The sequence below is a fragment of the Trichosurus vulpecula genome, chromosome 6 (genome assembly GCF_011100635.1).
Source record: "Trichosurus vulpecula isolate mTriVul1 chromosome 6, mTriVul1.pri, whole genome shotgun sequence".
In the NCBI taxonomy this organism is placed as follows: domain Eukaryota; kingdom Metazoa; phylum Chordata; class Mammalia; order Diprotodontia; family Phalangeridae; genus Trichosurus; species Trichosurus vulpecula.
Genome location: NC_050578.1, coordinates 28,045,076 through 28,068,546, shown reverse-complemented (window position 1 = coordinate 28,068,546; position 23,471 = coordinate 28,045,076). Strand labels below are relative to the sequence as shown.

At 38.4% G+C, this 23,471-nt stretch overlaps 1 protein-coding gene across 1 annotated transcript in view; it reads right to left on the bottom strand.

The window, feature by feature from the left end:
* Window positions 1-6,672: 6,672 nt before the first annotated feature.
* The window catches only part of TRAPPC11 (trafficking protein particle complex 11), an 82,053-nt gene continuing 65,254 nt past the window's right edge, over window positions 6,673-23,471 (bottom strand). The window contains exons 28-30 of the mRNA XM_036763180.1: window positions 23,142-23,275; window positions 21,962-22,129; window positions 6,673-7,518 (exon numbers count right to left, since the gene is read on the bottom strand). Of these exons, the coding sequence (XP_036619075.1) occupies window positions 7,474-7,518; window positions 21,962-22,129; window positions 23,142-23,275 (347 nt within the window). The 3' untranslated portion in view covers window positions 6,673-7,473. The remainder of the gene's footprint in view (window positions 7,519-21,961; window positions 22,130-23,141; window positions 23,276-23,471) is intronic.

The window sequence follows — 23,471 nt, the reverse complement described above, 5'->3', positions numbered from 1 at the left end:
AAGAAAGTTAGAGTCAGAAGACATGGGTTTGAATTTTGGCTCTGCTATTTATTACCTACTCTTTGACCTTGGATAGTTCACTTCCTCTTTCATGAGTTCAGCTTCCTCACCTCTAAAATGAAGGGGTTTAGACAAGATAACCTCTAAGTTCTTTTATAGTTTTAAACCTATGAATAATGATTGAAAAATTATCTTAGTTTTATGTACAAATTAATTGTATTTAAATATTTGGATACAACTTTTTGAAGGTAAAAAGTGAATTGGTTCAGGGATGATGGAAAAGAATACTTTGTTGTCATCAGTCACTGTAATGAGGCCACCATCATAATGAAGGCTCTACAACCTTAAGAACCAATACAGCATATTACATGAAAGCATGGCAATGGCACATCAAAAGATAAAGTTGGAAAGAGAGGCTGAATCAGAACAAATACAGAAGAATTCCCAGATGGAGACAAAAGAATTTTAAAGGCACTCAGGGATTCATTCTCAAGATGTCTCAATGAGGGAAGATGCCAAAAGAAAGGAAAAAAAATCAAGAATTACACAAACACACACACAGACACACACACACATTTACTTTTCTTTTTCCTTTTTGTTTTTTTGGAGGTAATAGGGATTAAGTGACTTGCCCAGGTTAGTAAGTGTCTGAGGCCAGATTTGAACTCAGGTCCTCCTGACCACTGTGCCACCTAGCTGCCTCATATATTTACATTTTAAAGAAAAGGCAAGTAAGGAAACATTGGCAAATATCCATCCTATTTTACTCTTTACTATATAATCCTTATGAGAATGATCTATGAGCATATCGAGGACTTCCTTGATGAAAACATGAAACTGGAATAGGTAGGTCTTCAAAGATAATTTTTATAGCAGGCTACATCTTTATAAGTCACAAAAATGATCAAGAGTTGTAAGAAATATTGTATTGTATTTGTCCTTTGTTTTTGAAGAGGACCATGACAACAGGAAAATGACATGACTTGCAGTTGATTTTGATTTGAGTGAGGGAGGGCACTTTCTCCTCCAGAACTATCTGGATCCAGTGGCCTGATACCTGATATCAAGAGCCCAGAACAATTAAAACCAGAAGGCAAAATGAAAATAGGAAGCATACACTAGTCACTTCTTGAAAGAAGGGACAACATGGACAAGGGCTGCATATGAAGGGGGTATGATCTTCATTCTTGAAGGGAATTCCCAAATCGATGAGATCCCAGATCTATTTGAGTACTATTAGGAATATTCTCTTCTCCCTCCCCCAATTTTAAAAGCATTTTTATTTAAAGTTTTGAGTTCCAAATTCCCTTTCTTCCCCCCCCCACTTTCCTGAGACAGTAGGCAATCAGATAGATTTGAAATTATGTAAAACATTTCCATATCCATTTTGTACAAGAAGACTCAAATAAGAGAGAAAAAAATGAAAGAAAGTGAAAAATAGCATGTTTCGGTCTATATTCAATCAATTTTAGTTCTTTCTCTAGTGGTGGGTAGTATGTCTCATCAATAGGCCTATGGGATTGTCTTGGATATTTGTATTGTTGATTGTTCTTCATAGAACAATATTGCTGTTATCATATAAAATATTCTCTTGGTTCTGTTCACTTCGCTATGAATCAGTTCATGTAAGTCTTTCCAGGTTTTTCTGAAATCATTACGCTTCTCATTTCTTATATCACAATAATATTCCATTATAATCACATATTATAGCTTGTTTAGTCATTCCCCAATTGGTGGGCATCCCTTTTATTTCCGATTCTTAGCCACCACAAAAAGAATGGCTATAAATATTTTTATACAAATAGGTTTGCTAAATCCTTTAATTTTCTTCTCTTATTGCTATAGCTAACATTTCTAGTACAATATTAAACAATAGAGGTGATAGAGGGCATCCTTGCTTCATCACTGATTGTACCAGAAAGGCTTCTAGCTTATCCCCATTACAGATGATGCTTACTGATGGCTTTAGATAAATATTGCTTATTATTTTAAGGCAAGCTCCATTTATTCCTGTGCTCTCTAGTGTTTTTAATAGGAATGTGTGTTATATTTTATCAAAGGTTTTTTCTGCATCTTTTGAGATAATCATATGATTTCTGTTTGTTTTCTTATTGATATGGTCAGTTATGTTGATAGTTTTCCTAATATTGAACCAGCCCTGCATTCCTGGTATAAATCTCACCTGGTCATAGTGTATGATCCTTGTGATATATTGCTGTAATCTCTTTCTTAGTATTTTATTTAAGTTTTGGCCTTTTTTTTGCATCAATATTCATTAGGGAAACTGGTCTGTAATTCTTCTGTTTTGCCTTTTTCTGGTTTGTGTACCAGCACCATATTTGTGTCATAAAAGGAATTTAGTAGTACTCCTTCCTTGCCTATTTTTCCAAATAGTTTATATAGTATTGGGATTAACCGTTCTTTAAATGTTTGGTAGAATTCACTTGTGAATCCATCTGACCCTAGAGATTTTTTCTTAGGAAGTTCAATGATGACTTGTTCAATTTCTTTTTCTAAGACTGGGTTAAGTATTTTCTTTTCTTTTCTGTTAATCTGGGTAATTTATATTTTTGTAGATATTCATCCATTTCATTTAGATTGTCCAATTTATTGGCACATAACTGGACAAAATAGCTCCTAACAATTGTGTTAATTTCCTCTTCATTGGTGGTGAATTCACCCCTTTCATTTTTGATGCTAGTAATTTGGCTTTCTTTTTTCCTCTTTTAAATCAAATTAACCAATGGTTTATCTATTTTATTGGGTTTTTTTTTCCATAAAACCAGCTTTTAGTTTTATGTATTAGTTCAATACTTTTCTTACTTTCAACTTTATTAATCTCTCCTTTGATTTTCAGAATTTCCAATTTGGTATTTAATTGGGGATTTTTCATTTGTTCTTTTCTGGTTTTTTTTTTTTCCATCGATCTGCTTTTTTTCTATTTTACTGATGTAAGCAATTTGAGATATAAATTTTCCCCCAAGTACTGCTTTGACTGAATCCCATAAATTCTGGTATATTGGCTCATTGTTGTAATTTTCTTTAATGAAATTATCAATTGTTTCTATGATTTGTTTTTGACCCACTTGTCTTTTAGGATTAGATTATTTAATTTTCAATTAATTTTTAATCTCTCTTTACATTACATTATTGAATTTAATTTTTATTGCATTATGATCTGAAAAGGATGCATTCACTATTCCTACTTTTCTGCATTTGGTTGTAAGGTTTTTATGTCTTAATGCATGGTCAATTTTTGGTAGGTCTCATGTACTGCTAAGAAAAAGATATATTCGTATTTCCATTCAGTTTTCTCCAGAGATCTAACATATCTAACTTATCCAAAATTTTATTCACCTCCTTAATTTCTTTGTTATTTTTTGGTTAGACTCATCTAGTTCTGAGAGGAAAGCTGAGGTTCTCCCCAATATAGTTTTGTTATCTATTTCTTCCTGTAACTCATTCAACTCCTCTTTGAAAAATTTGGATCCTATACAATTTGGTATGTTTAGTATTAATATGACTTTGTTGTCTATGGTACCTTTCTTTATCTCTTTTGATTAGATCTATTTTTGCTTTCTCTGAGATCATGATTGCTACCCTTGTTTTCTTTGTTTCAGCTGAACCATAATAGATTCTTCTCCAGCACCTTACCTTTATCCTGTATCTCTCTGCTTCAAATGTGTTTCTTAGAAACAACATACTGTAGGACTCTGTTTTTTAATCCATTCTATCTGATTCTGTTTTATGGGTGAGTTCATCCCACTCACATTTATGGTTATGATAACTGTTTATTTCCCTCCATGCTATCTTTTGTCCATTTATCCCCGCCTTATTCCCCACTCTTTCCCTCCTCATAAATATTTTACTTCTGATCATCACCTTCCCTATCATCAGTTCCTCTTCCCCTAAATCCAACTGAGTGTGTATCTTTGAGCCAGTTTTGATGAGAATAAGGTTTAAGAATTGCCTGCCACCCCCACCCATCATCTTCCCCTCCATTATAATAGCTCTTTCATGCCTCTTTTGTGTGAGATAATTTAACCCATTCAATCCCCCCCCCCTTCTTTTTCCAATGCAATTTTCTTTCTTGGGGCACCATCCCTTCCAAGTCAACTTATATCCACACCCTCTGTCTACATGTACTCCTTTTAAATTGCTTTTATAGTAATAAAGTAGTTAAGAATTACAAATATTATCTTGCCATATAGAAATATAAACAGTTTAACCTTACTGAATTTATGTTTTCTCTTTTTTGTTTCTTTTATACCTTTTTATTTCTTAAACAGTTTAACCTTACTGAATTTCTCATGTTTTCTCTTGTTTCTTTTATATCTTTTTACGCTTCCTTTGAGTCTTGTACTTGGAGGTCAAATTTTTTATTCAGTTCTGTTCTTTTAATAAATGCTCAAAAGTCTTCTATTTCATCAAATATCCATTTCCCCCCCCTGAAAGATTATATTCAATTTTGCGCAGTAGGTGATTCTCGATTGTAATCCTAATTGCTCTGTCTTCCCATATATCATATTCCAAGCCTTCCAGTTCTTTAACATGGAAGCTTCCAAATTCTTTGTAATCCTGATTGTAGCTCCACAATACCTGAATTGTTTTTTTTTTTTTTTTTGGCTGCTCGTGATACTTTCTCCTTGATCTGTGAGCTCTGGAATTTGACAAGGATATTCCTGGGATTTTTCATTTTGGGATCTCTTTCAGGTGGTGATTGGCAAATTCTTTCAATTTCTATTTTGCCCTTTGGTTCTAATATATCAGGGCAGTTTGCTAATTTCTTGGAAGACATTATCCAGGCTTTTTTTTTTTTGGTCATGGCTTTCAGATAGTGCAATAATCCTAAATTATCTCTCCTGGATCTATGTTCTAGGTCAGTTATTTTTCCAATGAGCAATTTCATTTTCTTCTATATTTTTACTTTTTAAAGTATGTTTTATTGTATCTTGATGTCTCATAGTCATTAGTTTCCACTTCTTCAAGCCTAATTTTTAAGGACTTATTTTCTTCAGTGAACTTTTGCACTTTCTTTTTTAATTGGCCAATTCTATTTTTTAGGTAGTTATTTTCCTCACTAAATGTCTGTATATCTTTTTCCATTCTATTGACTTTTTTCATGATTCTCTTGCATTACTCTTATTTCTTTTCCCAACTTTTCTTCTTTTTCTCTAATCTGCTTTTTAAAATCCTTTTTTAAGCTCTCCCAGGAAGGGCCTAAGACCAAATTACATTTTTCTTTGAGGCTTCACAGGTAGCTTATTGTCCTCTTCTAAGTTTATGCCTTGATCCTCCCTATCACCATAGTAACTTTCTATGTTCAAATTTTCTTTTTTTTTTTGCTCATTTTTTCTGCCTTTTGTTTTTTTCTGCGGGGGTGGGGTGGAGTGTATCAGTAAGGCAATAAACACAACATCAACAGTAATTGTGAATATGCCTATGTGGTTCTGTATCACAAAGTATGAAAGACTCTCCACATAGAAGGTAGAAGTAAAACATTTATTCAGACACCAAATAACTAGATTCCATAACTAAGCCACCAGCTCCCACAACCAGTGAGCCCACTTTATCATAACAACAAGGAACTTAAAACACACTATCACAGCATGGAGCCTTGCTGTCCCAATACCTCTCCAACCCCCTGCTAGAGCCTTCCCCAAAACTCACTCACTGACAGCCACCACAGTCTGCTCAGCTATCACAAACTGGCTCTTTACCTCAGTTCTGTCATAATGGCCATAACAGCTCTCTCAGCATTTCCTGTGACACAACTTCCTTTTCCTCTCAGGGCTCCTCTCACTACATGTGACTTAGGCTTCCTGTGATGTAAGCAAGTCACATGGCCTATCAATGGGTGGGAAAGATCTTCGAATCTAAATTGCTATTACAGGGGGTGACTTGTTGTTTTTATATGAGATTTGGGCTCTGGTCCTGTACTGTCTCAAGTTTTTTGTGTTGGGACTCTGGGTCTTACTATCTTTCACTGGGCTTCAGGGCTTAGCTGCTAGCTTTCTCTGGAGGGCAGGCTTCCTTTCTGGCTTCTGGGGTGGATGCCTCCATGTTGTTTTCCCCAGGGCATGGAGTTTACTTCCAGGAGTGGGGCCTAGCTGTTGGGTTGTGATGGTAACAGAGTCTTTCTGATGGCTGGCCCTGGAGGAGAGATCTTGTTGATAAACTGCCTGAGGGGTGGTGCCTTGCTGCTGGGTTGTTATGAAAGAGTGTCTCTCTTCAAGCAGACCCCATGGGCAGGGTTCTTGCTATTGGCCAGCCCTGGGGTTATCAATGGGGTCAAGGCCATCAGTGGGGCCTTGCAGCACTGCACAGACTACTCACTTGCTTGGGGAATAGGTGGAGTCTAGCTGGTGGACTGCCCCAGGCTTGGTGCCTTGCTGCAGGCCCCCTGCTGTGAGGCTCACTGCTGCTGCTGCTCTTGGACTTCAATTCCCTCCCCCACCCCCCATTCCTCCACTTGGCACCAGAAGTTCCAACTCTCTTCTTTCAATGTACACACAAGTAAGTGTCTTTCAAAGCTTATTTATTTACATTATTTACTTTCTGCATGACAATTCTTTTTTTATTTTAAATAATACATTTCCAAGAAATCAAAGTTAGGTTTTAATTTAATATACAGAAAATTTAAAGATGAAAAACATCTCAACAATTTGTATATACATGATTTAAAAGGATTTATTTTAAACAGTTCTTCTGAAACTGCACATCACTGCTAAGTAGGCTGAACACAGACCAAACACAGATTTTATTTTAGGAAATTATACTTGTGTCTTGTGCTGCTCCAAAACATAAAGTTCAATTTAGAATCTGATAATATGGTAGTAGGCAGAAACATTCTTTTTCCAAATACTTCAAGCATTAATGACTGATGTAAAATCTAAACTGCAGCCTTCATGGGCAGGTAAAAAAAAAAGTATTCTTTGGAGAAATTAGATTAATCTGCCCTCAACCTTTCCGGAAATTTCTCTGTAACAGTCATCAGTGCGGGTCATTGTGTTGCTGTGTAATTTGATGTGCTGACTAAATCCAACAGGGTTTTGTGTTTAGTAAGTGCTATTAAGAGCATAAAGAAATTTGTGAGCTACTACTACTGCTGCCAAAATGTTTAAATATAATTCTTCGCCATCGACTAATACCATGGTTCATCCATAGGCAGCCTATGTGCATATTAAATAATACTTTAAAAAACATTTAATATTTCCAGAATAATAGTATTCTCATCTCCCCATAAAACACTGAGATTTCAAATATTAGTGAAAATAGATGAAAGAGGAAATTTAAAAAAAAATTTTAAACACCAGTTTCTTTGAAGAGTTGTCACAACAGCCATTAAATTTTTTTTTAAGTTCCAACTTTTTCTGTCTGGTCAAAACAATAGTTGTAGATGAAAAAAGAAAAGTCTTTCTACCAATTTGGGCAGGATCTTCTCTCGGAGCATCTCAGGGTCAGGTCTGGAGGTTACGCAGCAGCAATTGAAGTATCATCCACTTGCCGACCCTGGGGCTTTAAGAAGGAAAAACAAACAAACCTGGTTTTAAAACATCAAGCCAACAAGTATTAAGTGCCTACCATATGCCAGGACCTATACTGGGCATACAAAAAAAAGGTCCCCGACCCCAACACTCTAATGGGGAAGACAAGATGTGAACAATATACAAACAAGCTATCGACAGGATAAACTGGAGATAATCACAGCAGGAAGGCACTGGTGTTGAGCAGGAATCAGGAAAGGCTCCTTTCAGAAAGTGCTCATTTTAGCTAGGACCTGAAGATGGGGAAGTCAGGTGACGAAGATGAGGAGAGAAAATATTCCAGGCATAGGAGATAACCAGTGAACATACTTGGGAGTAATAAGGTAGAATATCCTGTGCAAGAACAGCAAGGAGGCCAATGGGAATGGATCACAGCATGGCATGGGGCAGGTATAAGGTGTAAGAGGACTGGAAAGGCGGGGGAGGGGGATAAGTCATAAAGGGTTTTAAACAAGAAATTTTATATATGGAATTTATAGAACCACTGGAGTTTACCGAATAGAGACAACGTGAGACCAGCACTTTGGAAAGATCAATTTGATAGTTGCTGGGCAGAGGAGGGACTGAAGTGGGTAAGACTTGAGGCAGGCAGACCCACCACAAGGCTGCTGCAATTGTGCATATACACACACACTTTTTTTCACCTTTCCAGGAGAGGCATTTAGAAGAATTTCCACATGGCAACATGTGGAAAAACGGACCTGGGATAAGTGGGCACTTTGGACCTGAACAGGATTAATGATAAGTGTAGGTGGGGTGGAGAGGAATATCTACTTTTCTGTTTTTCCTTGTCTCTTTCACAGCAGACTCTTTACTTGAACTGAGATGACTCCATGAGCAAAATATTGAGATGTAGGCGAAAGATAGGGGAAAAGAGGGTCTTTACTATTGGGTTCACTCTAATGCTCTCCACTGAAGCCCACTTTCTGTTCAGTAATCATACTGTGGTTTCATTAGAAAATAGCCTAATTCAATGAAGCAGAGGCCATTGTAAGGACTTTTCAGTACAGGCCATAGGCCCACAAACAAGGATCATGGCTCGGGATTCCATTCAGTAGTAGAACATGAACAAAGTTTCACTCTTAAGATCTGTGAGTGCAAGGACATACATGCTGAAAAGTTTGCCTGGCAAAGTCTGCATGTCCCTACTTCAAACGCCTATGCATTCTGCCATCATGTAACATTCATTCAATAAACATTATTACCCACTACGGACAATGTACTAACTAGGTGCTAAGGGAAATACAAAGCCAGACCAGGTACTGTCCCTGTCCTCTAGGACCTTTCTCCATCAGGAATGAACAGTCTTATACCTCAGATGTATTTTGCCAATTTAGTATCATTTGATGAAACTCAACTCCCCTTAGAACATTTCATGCTCCCTTCCAGACAATGGGAACTCCCACTGCTGCTCACTCCCTCTCCTATTAGGACTGCCACACCTTGACTCTGTTGCCTTCACACCATCTAATCTTTTATGTGACTATGGGAAGCTGTTGTTGGCTCTACTTTGGGGGGGAAATTCTTGTGAGTCTGATTTGGGTGCCCCAGACAGAATTTTTGAATACTGTGTTTTCTACTTGTATCTCTCAATTTTCGCTTTTATGTGATTAGTAAAATTCTCTTTTAAACTAATGGATAAATGGACTAGTTTACAATTTGATAGTTTCTATTTAATTCAGTATTTGCAAATGGACAAAGAAGGAAATGGGGTGGGCTTGGGGGGGACAGGGGAAGATAATGAATTCAGTTCATTGAATTTGTTATCTTAAACTTGAGATGTTTATACTCAGTTGGAAATATGAGACTAGAGGTAAAGAGAGAGGTTAGAGATGAATAGATGGATCTGAGAATTATTTGCATAGATGTAATTGAACCCATGGAAGCTGATGAAACTGCCAAGAAAGAGAGAAGAGTGAAGGGCCCAGCATATACTTTTCGGGATTATTCACAGCTAGCAGGAAGGAGACTCTAGATTAGTGAAAGAGCAGAGATAATAGCTGGAGTAATCTGCTGAAAAAGATGGGATGGAATAGGATCACTTGTGCACATACTGGGGTTTGCCTTGGCCAGGAGGACTAATTCTTCATGTGAGGCAGGGGTGAAAGAAGAAAGATATGGGGAAGATATCTGAGTGATGTGAGATGAGGGGGATAGGAGGAGGAGTTCTCAGTGAACAGTTTCATTGTTTTCAGTGCAAGGTCTTCAGCTGAGAATATGACTGGGGGGCATGCCATTGGAAGCTAGTGGAGGTTTGGAAAGTCTTTGTGGTGAGCGAGACAGTGAACCAATTATAGAGATTACCTTGCAGTAATGAGGCCTCAATTGAATTTATATGTATATGCATGTATGTATTTGTAGTGGACCCAGTCATAATAGTTTTGTGATTTTCTCTAGTTCTGTTAAGCAGCAAGTGAACAGGAGCAAAGGCAAGAGACAGTGGGAATAATCCAAGGCTGGAAAGTGGTAAAGCATGATCAGTGACAGGATAAGGGGGCCAGACATCTGAAATTGGAGGATAATGTAGAATTTAAGTGATTCACCAAAGGGTCAAGATGGAAAAGAAAGGAGAGTGCAGCCAGTGAACAAGTGACATAGCCTGGAAAGAGTTGAGGGGTGGAGTGAATGGAAGCAATAATGAGGATGAAGAACAGGGAATGCTAAGTGAGAGGAAAAGATGGCATGATACAAGATTAGGATGAGATAGAGGATCTTCAGAGTTCATGAGCAAGTGGAACACTTGCAGGTGATGACAAGACACCTTTGTCTGTAGCTGAGGTGAAGGTGGGGCAGGGATAGATCACGGGGAACTAAGAAGATTGGAGGTACTAGGAAGTTAATGTGTTTGAGGGAGTATCAACGTGTAAGTGGAACTCCCTTAGGATGATGATGGGAGTTGGAGCAGAAAGAAAGACTGTGATCCAGGCACTGAATTCAATGAGGAAGGAGAGCTGGTAGATGACAGCTTCCAGAATCTTGATGGGGTGATGAATTTGGAATGAATGAATCTCAAGGAGAGGTTACTCCTTGGTATGGTAATAGAGGGAGAATCTGGCAGGGAGACAAGAAATATTCCAACTTCTCCCACCACAGTGAACTGGGAGATATGAGTGAAAGCATAATCAGTTACCATTGAATGGAGAGCCAAAGGTGCCACATCATCAAAAGGGAGTCAAGTCTCAATGAGAACCAGAAGACAGAGAGAGTGGGTGAGGATAAGGTTTAAGATGAAAGCAAATTTGTTAAGTATAAAACAGATATTCCAGAGACTGGAAGAGGTGGGTAATTTGGAGTAGAACATTTAGCAGGACAGGACTGAGAGAATGGGAGTAAGGCAGCTGAGAAAGGAGAATGGTGTTTGTTCAATAGTGGAGGTTCAGATTCAGGAGGACAGGAGAATGTAAAGGGGTTAAGAATCTGGTAACCAACTGAGGAATGAGTCCAGGCAAAGTCTATGTAGGGAGGGATGTGATTGGATTGTTCAAGGCCATCACTTGAGATACAATCTCAGAGTAGGTGGAGTTCTTGAATCTTGTGAGGCCAGATTCACAGCAAGCAGAAGCAGGTAAAGATATATTCTAGGGGAGTCCAGACAAGAGGCAGGAGCTGGCAATTTGGCATGGGTCAAATCCAAGAAAGGCTTTTAGAACACTGAAGGAAGTCCTGGGACAAGACAAAGGCAAGAGAGAGGGTCTGAATATGGGACTGACACGAAACTCTATAGGAATTCCCAAGAGGTAAAAGGCCACAGGCAAAAGGCCTGGCTCAGAGGTTAAGGGGCTCCCTCCTTTTCATGATTTAAATGATAAAAAAAGAGTTTTTATTTAATCCTATAGGCAACTGAGAGGCACCAAGGCTTTCTAGAGGTGTGACATGGTCAGATCTGTAAATTAAGAAAGTCACTTGGGCAGCTATATGGAGAATGGGTTGGTCAAGGGAGAGACGGAGGTATTTACATAGAGGGTACTGAAGGAGCAGATAACTAGGGCCTGAAGTAGGGTGATGATTTTTTTGAATGGAGAAAAGGGGACAGAAAAACATAGCAGAACATGTATAACCTATATCAGATTGCTTGTCATCTTGGGAAAGGGTGAGGGGAAGAAGAAAAATTTGGAATTCAAAATCTTGTAAAAAATGAATATTGAAAACTGTCTTTACATGTAATTGGAAAAAAATATTATTTACTAAAAAAAAAAAAAGCATTTTCAAAATCTTAAAAAAAAACACACAGCAAAGCAGAATTGACACAAAACATAGCAACTGAGTAGATATGAAAGGTTAGGAAAAGGAAAGAGTTGAGGATGATTCCAAGATTATTTAGGAACCACACCTGGGCAAGTGGAAGGATGCTGATACCCTCAACAGAGACAAGGAAGTCTAAAAGATAGGCAGGTTTCAGAGGAAAGAGAATGAGATTCAATTTAGAATGTACTGAGTTGGAGAGAACAACAGAACATCCAGAGAGAAATATCCAGAAGGCAGTGGGTAATACTGAGATCGGAAAGAAATGACGACTTGGATATGTAAATTTGGAAGTAATTTCTAAATAGATAATCACTGAACCCATGGGAGCTGATGAGTTTACTCAGAATATTAAAAGACAAGAAAAGAGGGCCTAGGACGGAATTCAAGAGTATACCTATTATACCAAGGTTGGGACATCGAATGATAATCCAGCAAAAGGGACTGAGACAGGAGGGAGAAATCAGGTGAAAGCAAGATTACAAAAAACCCAGGGAGGATAGACTATCTATGGAGAGGTCAAAAAAGAATGAGGAATGAGGAAAAGGCCACTGCATTTAGCAAGGATTATCCCCATTTTATAGACAAGGAGATAGGATCAGAAAGGTGAAGCTGCCCATTAACTTTTTCGAACTGCACATGATTCCTCTTCACACATTCTAATTACATTTAAACTGACCTACTTGAATTTCTCTAAACTCAACCCAACTCAAATCCCTAGCTTTTCTACTTCCTACTTTCTTGTACCTACTTATCTATATTAATATTGTATCCTCATCGCACCACCATACAGAATGTAAACTCCTTAAGGCTAAGAGTTGTTTTTAGTTTCTTCTTTATTTCCCAGAGCCTTGCACATACTAGGGACTTGATAAATACTTGAATGTACGTAAGAACTGCAGCCTCCTCTGCCCCATAGGAAGGTGAAATCACAGATATCCCAAAAGATAGAAAACTAATTTAGGAAGGGAGATGCGGTTCCTAAAGAGAACCCAGCAAACTAAGAGCCGCTTTCCTATTTTTCCTGGAAAACACTCAGTTGATACAGGCTATAACTACAGACAACCAGGCGATTTAGCCAATTCTATGAAACCACAGGTTGAATTTAAAGGAACTGAGAATCACTCTATCATAGATCTCCAAGTAAAGTCAATGAACATCCAGCACAACCTGAAGCATAATCCCCCTCTACAATATTCCAGAGGAGGAGTCACCCACCTTCTGTCTGAACATCTCTGGAGACAGAGCACTAACAAACCTTAGAAGAATACCTGTTACATTGTTGTGTATATCCAGTTGGGTGTGTGTCTTATTCTGAACTTAAATATCAAATAAAATGGGTATTTTAATTAAAAAAAAAAAAGGTAAAGTTGTTTGATTAGGGTCACAGAGTTATTTCATGTTGGTGCTGGGATTGAAAAACTTGGTCTCCTACTGTTAAGTCCAGTAGTGGCCACAACTTTCAAGATCAGGAGTCTCTGTCACCTACTGAAGGCATAAGATGGATTTTCTCATCCCCTGGAGCTGAATGAGTACTGAAAGGAAATATTCTGGGTATGTCCAGGCAGCTAGGTGGCACCGTGGATAGAGTGCCAGGCCTAGTCAGGAAAACCTGAGTTCAAATCCGGCCTCAGATACTTACTAGCTGTGTGACCCTGGGCAAGTCACTTAATCCTGTTTGCCTCAGTTTCCTCATTTGTAAAATGAGCTGGAGAAGGAGATGGCAAACCATTCCAGTATCTTTGTCAAGAAAACCCCAAATAGGGTCACTAAGAGTTGGAAATGACTTGAACAACAACAGGTATAGCCTTCCCTGCCCCACTGGTGAGGAGAACAGAAAGAGAGTGAATGAAAAGGCTCCCTTGTCTTTATTTACAATGCTCTGGGGTCACATTTTGGTGGTGCTCCTAAATCAGGGGTTCTTAACATGGAGTCCAAAGACAGATTTCAGGAGCTCTGTGAACTTGGGTGATTAAAAAACATTTCTTTACTTTTGATAATTGAAATTTAGTATTTCCTGTGATTATGAATTAAAAAGAAAACATTTTGAGAAAGGATCCATAGGTTTTAACAGACTGCCAAATAGGTCCATAACACACACAAATAAGTTCAGGAATCCTGATTTAGAATCTAAACTAAATTAGTGGTAGACAGCAGGTTTAGAGAAAGAAGGAAAGGTTAACTATTTCTGTCCCCTGTATTATTTAACGTGAGAAGTATTATGACCTTGTTAAGCTAGGAGTAGCTCCACCAGAAGGGGTAGAAAAGGGACTTGAATAATCTGCTCATTATATGATGCAAAAATCTGTCATTTACTAGTTATGTGACACTCAAATCACTTCAATTCTAAACCTCAACTCCCTCTTCTGCAAAACGGATCTAATAACACTTCTGCTACTCACTTCATAAAGCGAAGAAAGTATGTAGTAAACCTTTAAAGTACTACAAAATGAAGGAAGTATTATGATTATTTCTAGTCAGAGAAAGAAAAATGTTGAGACTTTCTCTAGGGTCCAAAAATGTGTGGAAGAAAAAGGGGCAGTTACACTTCCAATGAAATAACTAAGGGGTTCAGAATCTACATCGAGGAAGCGTCTTTGCTACAATTATAAATCTCCACCACTAACTGAGAAGCAAGCTCTCAAAACAATCTCCAGTTGGCTTCCTTGGCAGAAGTTATCTTACTGGAATGCAATGCTTGCAATTTAGAAAAAAAGGATTATAATAATCAAAAAGGCAGGCATGTAAGAAATGTTAAAACTCCCAACTGCTTCTGGCAGTTATTTTTCTTACAAAGTTAAATACCACCCAGGAAAAGCTGGTTTTGTCAGTAAGCCAGAAGAAGATTGAGATATTACTATGTGGAGTGAGGCACCATGCACGAGATGAAAAGTTAGGGGTTAAAGCTTCCAGACGTAGCTAACTCTAATATCTCCAATCAACTTACTAGAGCTAGAGTAGTCATGTCTCTATGGATACAAGTTTCATTTTCACCTTGAATTAATGCAAAGTTTCTTAAGGGGGGGAGTAATCATCTCTAAGAGGTGACGGGAGAGTAGGAAGGCAGAGTGGAAACTCTGTCCTTCCTTTAGTAGCATAGAGGCCAATTACAACTCTTCTTTCTACCTGTGCTCCCAACCTGGTGGAAGGAAAAAGGGACAGCTGAGGGCAGTGCAAGGATTTAGAGTCACAAGACTTGGGACTGAAGCTAAGCTCTGCTGCTTCCTGCCAGTGTTTCCTTGTGCCCACTCTTAGAGATCCCTTTCAGCTCTGAGATTCTGGGAAGTACAACTTAACAGGAGAAGTAGTATATTTATATAATTTGTTATTCAAAGAGGTTGGTACTGGCTAGAAATACAAATAAGGGTCAAAGAGAATTAATACAAATATCTGTAGTGTAACATAAAGGAAAATTAGAGATATCTGGGATCTGTTCCAGTCTTTTGAAGGTGATTTCATGAAGGACATAGAGGTCTAGCTATGGATGTCTGCTGATGTTCTTATCAGAGACAGAATACCAGACTAGACAGATCAACAGTTTAGCCAAACATGGCATTTCTTAAACCTTTATTATCAATAAGAGTCACTCACTGCCTGGACCAACCAGACCGGGAGCCCGGTGGAACAGGCCACAACGTCCTGAATCAGTGAGCTGTGGCAGTTACCAGACTTCTCAACCCACAAACACCAAAGACAACAGAGAAGAACTGCAGAACCCACAAAATAGCAGAGCGAAGCACGGCTCCAGCTCAGGACAGCCTGGATGGTCGCTGGGTAAGGTCTGTCGTGCAGGGAGCTGGGAGTGGCGCGGAGCAGAGCCCAGCGTGGGTGGCAGCAGGACCAACCGGACCAGAAGCTGGGTGGAACAGGCCCTAGCATCTTGAATCAGTGAGCTGTGGCAGTTACTAGACTTCTCAACCCACAAACACCAAAGACAACACCGAAAGTCAGTGGGAAAAGCTGCAGGGGACAGAGTGAAAGGAGTTTGGTTTGGCCACCATCCCGGGGGCAGCAGGGGTGGTACAGCTCTGAGGACAGAACTGCAGCTGCAGTTGCTTCCGGCCCCAGGCCCATCTGGTGAAAGGAATTAAGTGGCAGATCACAGTGGGACTGCAGAGGCTGCTTAAGATTTGAGTTCAGTCTGGGTTGGCAGTTCTTGGGGGAGGAGGAGCACTGGTGTAGCAGAAGCACTGGTGTAGCAGAGCTGGCTGTATAGAAATAGTTCTGAAAACAACAGCGCATCCTCTCAAGCTTGGAACAAAGTACTCTCTACTTTACCCCAACAAAAAACTCAAAGGTCAAGTAAGTTAGCTGGGAATATGGCCAGGCAGCAAAAACGGACTCAGATTCAGACTCAGACTTTGGAGTCTTTCTTTGGAGACAAAGAAGACCAAAACATACAGCCAGAAGAAGTCAACAAAGTCAAAGAGCCTACATCAAAAGCCTCCAAGAAAAACATGAACCGGTCTCAGGCCATGGAAGAGCTCAAAAAGGATTTGCAAAAGTAAGTGAGAGAAGTAGAGGAAAAATTGGGAAGAAAAATGAGAATGATGCAAGAAAACCATGAAATACAAGTCAATGACTTGCTAAAGGAGACCCAAAAAAATACTGAAGAAAACAAGACCTTAAAAAATAGACTAATTCAAACGGCAAAAGAGCTCCAAAAAGCCAATGAGGAGAAGACTGCCTTGAAAGGCAGAATTAGCCATAATGGAAAAGGAGGTCCAAAAGACCACTGAAGAAAATACTACCTTAAAAATTAGATTAGAGCAAGTGGAAGCTAGTGACTTTATGAGAAATCAAGAAATTATAAAAATGGAAGACAATGTGAAATATCTCATTGGAAAAACCACTGACCAGGAAAATAGATCCAGGAGAGATAATTTAAAAATTATTGGACTACCTGAAAACCATGATCAAAAAAAGAGCCTAGATATCATCTTTCAAGAAATTATCAAGGAGAACTGCCCTGATATTCTAGAACCAGAGGGTAAAATAGAAATTGGAAAGAATCCACCAATAGCCTCCTCAAAAAGATCCCCAAAAGAAAACTCCTAGGAATATTGTCGCCAAATTCCAGAGCTCCCAGATCAAGGAGGAAATACTGCAAGCAGCCAGAAAGAAACAATTTGAGTATTGTGGAAACACAATCAGAATAACACAAGATCTAGCAGCTTCTACATTAAGGGACTGAAGTGGAATATGATATTCTGGAGGTCAATGGAGCTAGGATTAAAACCAAGAATCATCTACCCAGCAAAACTGAGTATCATGGTCCAAGACAAAATATGGATTTTCAACAAAATAGAGGACTTTCAAGCTTTCTCAGTGAAAAGACCAGAGCTGAATAGAAAATCTGACTTTCAAACACAAGACTCAAGAGAAGCATTAAAAGGTAAGCAAGAAAGAGAAATCACAAGGGACTTACTAAAATTGAACTGTTTTGTTTACATTCCTACATGGAAAGATGATGTGTATGATTCATGAGACCTCAGTATTAGGGTAGCTGAAGGGAATATATACATACATACATACATACATACATATATATATATACACACATATATATATACACATATATATACATATATATATGTATATGTATATATATATGTGTGTATATATATATATATGTATAGATAGATAGAGGGCACAGGGTGAGCTGAATATGAAGGGATGATATCTAAAAAAATAAAATCAAATAAAGGATGAGAGAGGAATATATTGAGAAAGGGAGAAAGGGAGAGATAGAATGGGGTAAATTATCTTCCATAAAAGTGGCAAGAAAAAGCAGTTCTGTAGGAAGGGAAGAGGGGGCAGGTGAGGGGGAATGAGTGAATCTTGCTCTCATCAGCTTGGACCTGAGGAGGGAATAACATACACACTCAATTGGGTATCTTACCCCACAGGAAAAAAGGAGGAAGAAGATAAAAAAGGGGGGATGACAGAAAGAAGGGCAGATAGAGGGAGGAGGTAATCAAAAGCAAACACTTTTGAAAAGGGACAGGGTCAAGGGAGAAAATTCAATAAAGAGGGATAGGTTATGAAGGAGCAAAATACAGTTAGTCTGTCCACATGAGTACTGTGGAATGGTTTTACATAATGATACTCATGTGGCCTATGTTGAATTGCTTGCCTTCTTAGGGATGGTGGGTGGGGAGGGAAGAGGGAAAAGAATTTGGAACTCAAAGTTTTAAAAACAGATGTTCAAAAAAAAAAGTTTTTGCATGCAACTAGGAGGTAAGATACACAGGCAATGGGGCATAGAAATTAATCTTGCCCTACAAGAAAGGAAGGGAAAAGGGGATGGGAGGGGAGTGGGGTGACAGAAGGGAGGGCTGACTGGGGAACGGGGCAACCAGAATATATGCTATCTTGGAGTGGGGGGGGAGGGTAGAAATGGGGAGAAAATTCATAATTCAGACTCCTGTGAAAGTCAATTCTGAAGACTAAATATATTAAATAAACTAACTAAATAAAAAAATTTTAAAAAAAATAAGAGCCACTCATTTATATAGCACTTCATGGTTTCCAAAACGATTCTGTTGTAATCATCCTGTTTGTCTTATATTGCAAGGATCTGATGATAGTAGAATATAAGCATATGAACTGCAAATGAGCTATGTGCATTTAACATGTGTTCACAGAGTTAGGCTTTCAAAAAAGGTCCAAATCCAGCATTATGGAACTATAGAGATTTGAAAGAATGTTTGGGTATTGCATTTAGATAATAATTCTATTTTTTAAAAAAAGGTTTATAAAGCTAAAGAAGGAAAAAAAATACATTTCAGTATTACATAAATATGGAATGCTCAGTGATCTAAGTTAGAATTTTATCTTTTTCTGAGATCAGAGTAATTTTCTGTTGTATTCCTTATTCCTCACACAGGCTTCTTTTGTTTCTCTACCGAGTCTAGTCTTACAGTCAGCTTAGTTTGATATTTTACTAGTTTCTAGGATTCCATGTCTGTTTGACCTTCCACCTTTTTGGACCTGCTAATCTTCATCCTTCATCCATTTTCTCCACTTCCACTCTAGATGTGGAGAAGACTCAGATAAGGGAATAAAACAGCTCATTTTTACCTAAATTCCTGATGTCCACTCTCAGCTAGGCTTCTTGTTGCTGTTCAATAATCCTTTCTGATCATTACTGTTTACCTATCTGATTCCCTACAAGTATTGTTAAAGCCTTCCCTTTCTCTTTTTGACAGCACCCTCCTAACACCATCCCCATCTCTCTTAGTTCAAGATGTAGAAATTTCTGTGGAACCCAGTGATGCCTTCATGTTCTCAGGTCTAAAACAGGTACAATATTTTGCTGTCCTATGTAAAGTCTGTAGGTAGCCCTGTAATCAAGTATTTGTATACTTGTTTAAATACACTGATAGACCATGTTCTTCTTATTATTTTATTAAAATTGTATTCATTTGTTTTTTGAAAGTAATAAAATTTATATTTGTATACATAAGTCAAGAAAATACGGCACGCTTCCAGTTAAGACAGATCATGTGATGGTCAACTTCATATTATCAAGTTCAGACTTGTATGGGCCTCATGCTTCCCATAAAGTAGGTAGTTCACATGGCTTACCAATAGCACATATTCACTGACAGAATTACAGATCTTTTAAAATATGACAAGGCTTCCTCCTCCACTGAGAAGATTCAAGGTCACTGGACATAAGCACCACAGAATCTCTGCTTCCATTTCTAACTTCTAAAGATCATTGCTTACATTTTTGCTTCCCTCTAGTTACAGGTGAATTCTCTCTGCTACTCACTAAAGCTAATCCTACTACTCGTGGCTTTGATGCCATATCTTCCCAGCTGAAATTCTTCATGCTTATTGACACTGATGATTCCCAGATTTTGCTCCAGTAGTCCTTTCTCTCCTTCATGTGTCAACATGTCCCCTTTGTCAGTGGCTTCTTTCCTTCTGCCCACAAATATGCTCAAATCTCTGACCCAAGCAAATTTTTCCCTTGACTCTTCTACTCCATATACCTCCCATCTCATCTCTCTCCTCTTCTTTACTACTGAAGTTACTAAAAAAAAATCTGTCCCCAAAAACACTTTTATTTTCTCACTACTCTATTCAACCTTTTGGAAATCTAGCTTCCACCCATTCTTCTGCTACTACTGGAACTGCTCTAAGGACACTAAAGACCTAATTTCCAAATTCAGCAGCCTTTTAAAATTCTCCACCCTTACTGATAGTGATGACTATTCCCCCCTTCTATCGTATACACTCTCCATCCCTCAACATCTGAGACAACATACTCTCTCACGTCTAATACTTCTTTATGTCCTCTCTCTGTCTTTCTCATGGTTCCAAATCTTCCATACTTCTTAACATGGGTGTTCCAATGGCTATTTCCTTGGCTGCCTTCTCTAAACTCTCTGCACATGCTCCCTTAGCAATTTCATTCATTTGTACACTATCAACCACTGCCTCTTTGGGATTCCCAAATTCACACCCCTATCCCTGACTCCTGAGCTGAGACCCCCACTTCACATCGTTTATACGACATTTCCACTTGGATGTTCCATGAACCCATATAAAACTCATGTATCCAAAGCTAGGTCCCTGCCCTTTTTGCCTGCCCCTCCTGGGTGACTTTACTATTTCTCTGTGTTACCGCAATTCACCTAGTTTATCATGCTTGTAATCTCCTGATTCTCCTTGACTCTTCTCTCTTCCTCATTTCTCAAAACCAACCAATTACCAAGTCCTGTTAAAGTCATTTTTGAGTCATTTCTCACATCTGTCCTTTTGCTTTCTCCTGGCTACCTCTATCTGGAGCAGGCTTAACTCATGACAACAGCCATCTTCTAGCTCTTCCCTCTCCATACCACTCCTCTTCTTCAACCCATCCTCCACATCACTTCCAAAATAACTTATACACAGATTTGATCCTGTCACTCCTCTGTTTACAAGTCTTCAATATCCCACCCTCCACACCAAGTAAAAGGCAGACTCATCTGCACATCTTATAAGACCCAAGACATTTTGGGAGTGTCCATGTCTCCTAGAACTCCTCTTGATGTATCCTATACGCCTGCTATAATGACCCTCCTCCACTTGAACATGCATTGCAGTCTCTTGCATCCGTGGCTTTGCTCAGTTTTTTATGCCTGGAATGGTCTTACTTTGCCTACTGAATTCTATTTACTCATTCAAAACCCAGCTAAAATGGCCACTTTTCCACTAGGACCTTTCTTTATCCTCCCACGAATAATGGCATTCTCCCTTAGACACCACAACATTTTCCAGAGTTGGAAGGGGCTACAGTGAACATCAATTCCAATCCACAAGTGGGAAATCTACAACATACCTAATAAGAGGTTATCTAGGTTTTGCTGAAAAAACTCAGCTGAAAGTGAACCCAGACAGCCCATTTAACTCCTAGACAGCTTTAGTTATTAGAAATTTTCATTACATTTAGCCTAAATCTGATTCTCTGCAACTTCTACCCAAAACTCCTAATTCTGCCCTCTAGGGCCAAGCAGAACAAGTCTCTCTTCCACGTGACAGCCCTTCAAATACTTGAAGAGAACGCTTCCTCCCCACTTGAGTCTTCTCTTTTTCAGGTGAAATATCCTTTGTCTCTTCAATGGATTATTACATGGCTTGAACTTAAGCCTCTTCAACAGCCCAGATATTCTCCTCTGGACATTCTCTAGGTCATGCTTGTCCTTCCTAAAATGAACTGAATACTCCAGATGTGGTCTGACCATGGTAGAGTACCCTGATACTACCACCACTAGAGGTCCTGGGCATTATAACTCTCTTAATACAGCCCAAGATTGCATTAACTTCCAGGTTGTCATTCAATATTATTGACTCATGTTTAACTTGTAATTCACTAAGCCTCTGTTTTTCAAATTTTGTTCTGTAACTCTCTAATCTCTCGTTTAATATTATAATATTGTTATCTACATATGTCATATCTCTTCTATTAAACTGTAAGTGAATTTAGGGTAGCGACCATATCTTAACCTAAACCTCACATTATGCCCCCCATGTCTACCCTAGCACAGTGCTCTGCACACAGTTCTGATGAAAACTATTAGAATTAATCTAACCCCATTTGAACATCATTACTGAAGCATAATTATTGTGAAATGAAAAGACAACAAAGTAAAACAGAAAAATTTCTACTATCTTCCTACCTTTACAAAAATGTAAGTAGGAATAAAACGTCTGAGCAGTTGATTCGTGAAGTTAGGGAAACGGAGCAAGCTGATGTTGAGTGATGGCAGCTGCTGGTATCCAGCCATCAAGGGGTAAAAGTTGTACAACATTTCTTGCTCTGTGCCAGGTAGGATACGTAATCGAATCTAAATGATAAAAAGTAGTAAGTAAAGATAACCAGGTATGCACGTGCTTGTTGTATATACACATTCAGTCGATGCTCATTTATCTACCTATGATAATTTGGATCCTAAACTATAAAACAACAGGGATGAATCAGGATAATGTTAGAATTAGGTAGAAAATAAATGTGTTCAAGTGTATACTAATTTATGCATGTGTCTTGCTAACTTTAGGAACAGGCCCAAAACAAATCTAAGGTACTTATGAGCGGTTCTGCATTATTCATACCTCTGCTCTCCTCAATTGGTACAGATAAGTAACTGTGAACTGTTACCTGTTTTACCTAAGTGTGGCAACTCTGTGATTTGATACCTACTGACCTAATCTGAATATACTATAAAGCACATACTTTGTTACTACAAACCATAACTGGTGGGTAAATTGGATTGTTCCAAAGGAAATAACTTTAAAGATCTATGAGGTAGCTTATGCTAGCTGAAGACTGAGAATACAAGGATCCACATAAGTTTCTCTATGTTGGACCAAGTTATACATTGAATTTCACATCCATACATCGCAATGGAGATAATACATGTAGGCATGGATATGTAAAACAGAATTTCTATAAATGCATGGCGTCAAGCTAGATATAAGTATATAGCTATTTATATCTATACTTATACTGGTATGTGTTATAACTGAATAATATTTTAAAAGATCTGTAATTCTGTCAGTGAATATGTGCTATTGGTAAGCCATGTGAACTACCTACTTTATGGGAAGCATGAGGCCCATACAAGTCTGAACTTGATAATATGAAGTTGACCATCACATGATCTGTCTTAACTGGAAGCGTGCCGTATTTTCTTGACTTATGTATACAAATATAAATTTTATTACTTTCAAAAAACAAATGAATACAATTTTAATAAAATAATAAGAAGAACATGGTCTATCAGTGTATTTAAACAAGTATACAAATACTTGATTACAGGGCTACCTACAGACTTTACATAGGACAGCAAAATATTGTACCTGTTTTAGACCTGAGAACATGAAGGCATCACTGGGTTCCACAGAAATTTCTACATCTTGAACTAAGTTGGTCTTATTCTGTAGATGATACTTGACAGGTAATGATTCTCTAACACGACCAAAGGATGGCAGATCTTTAGAGAAGAAAAACAAGGTTCAATTTTTTTGCTAGAAGAATTAGCTCCCAAATTACCTCCCCATCAATATCCATGAACCCCTGCAGTCCCTCTTATAACTAACAAATGTTATTCTTGTTTTCTTCAGCAATAAGTAAATTACTTATCTGGGAAACAGATCCCCTTGCCAAACTGCCTTGTACTATTTTGTAAA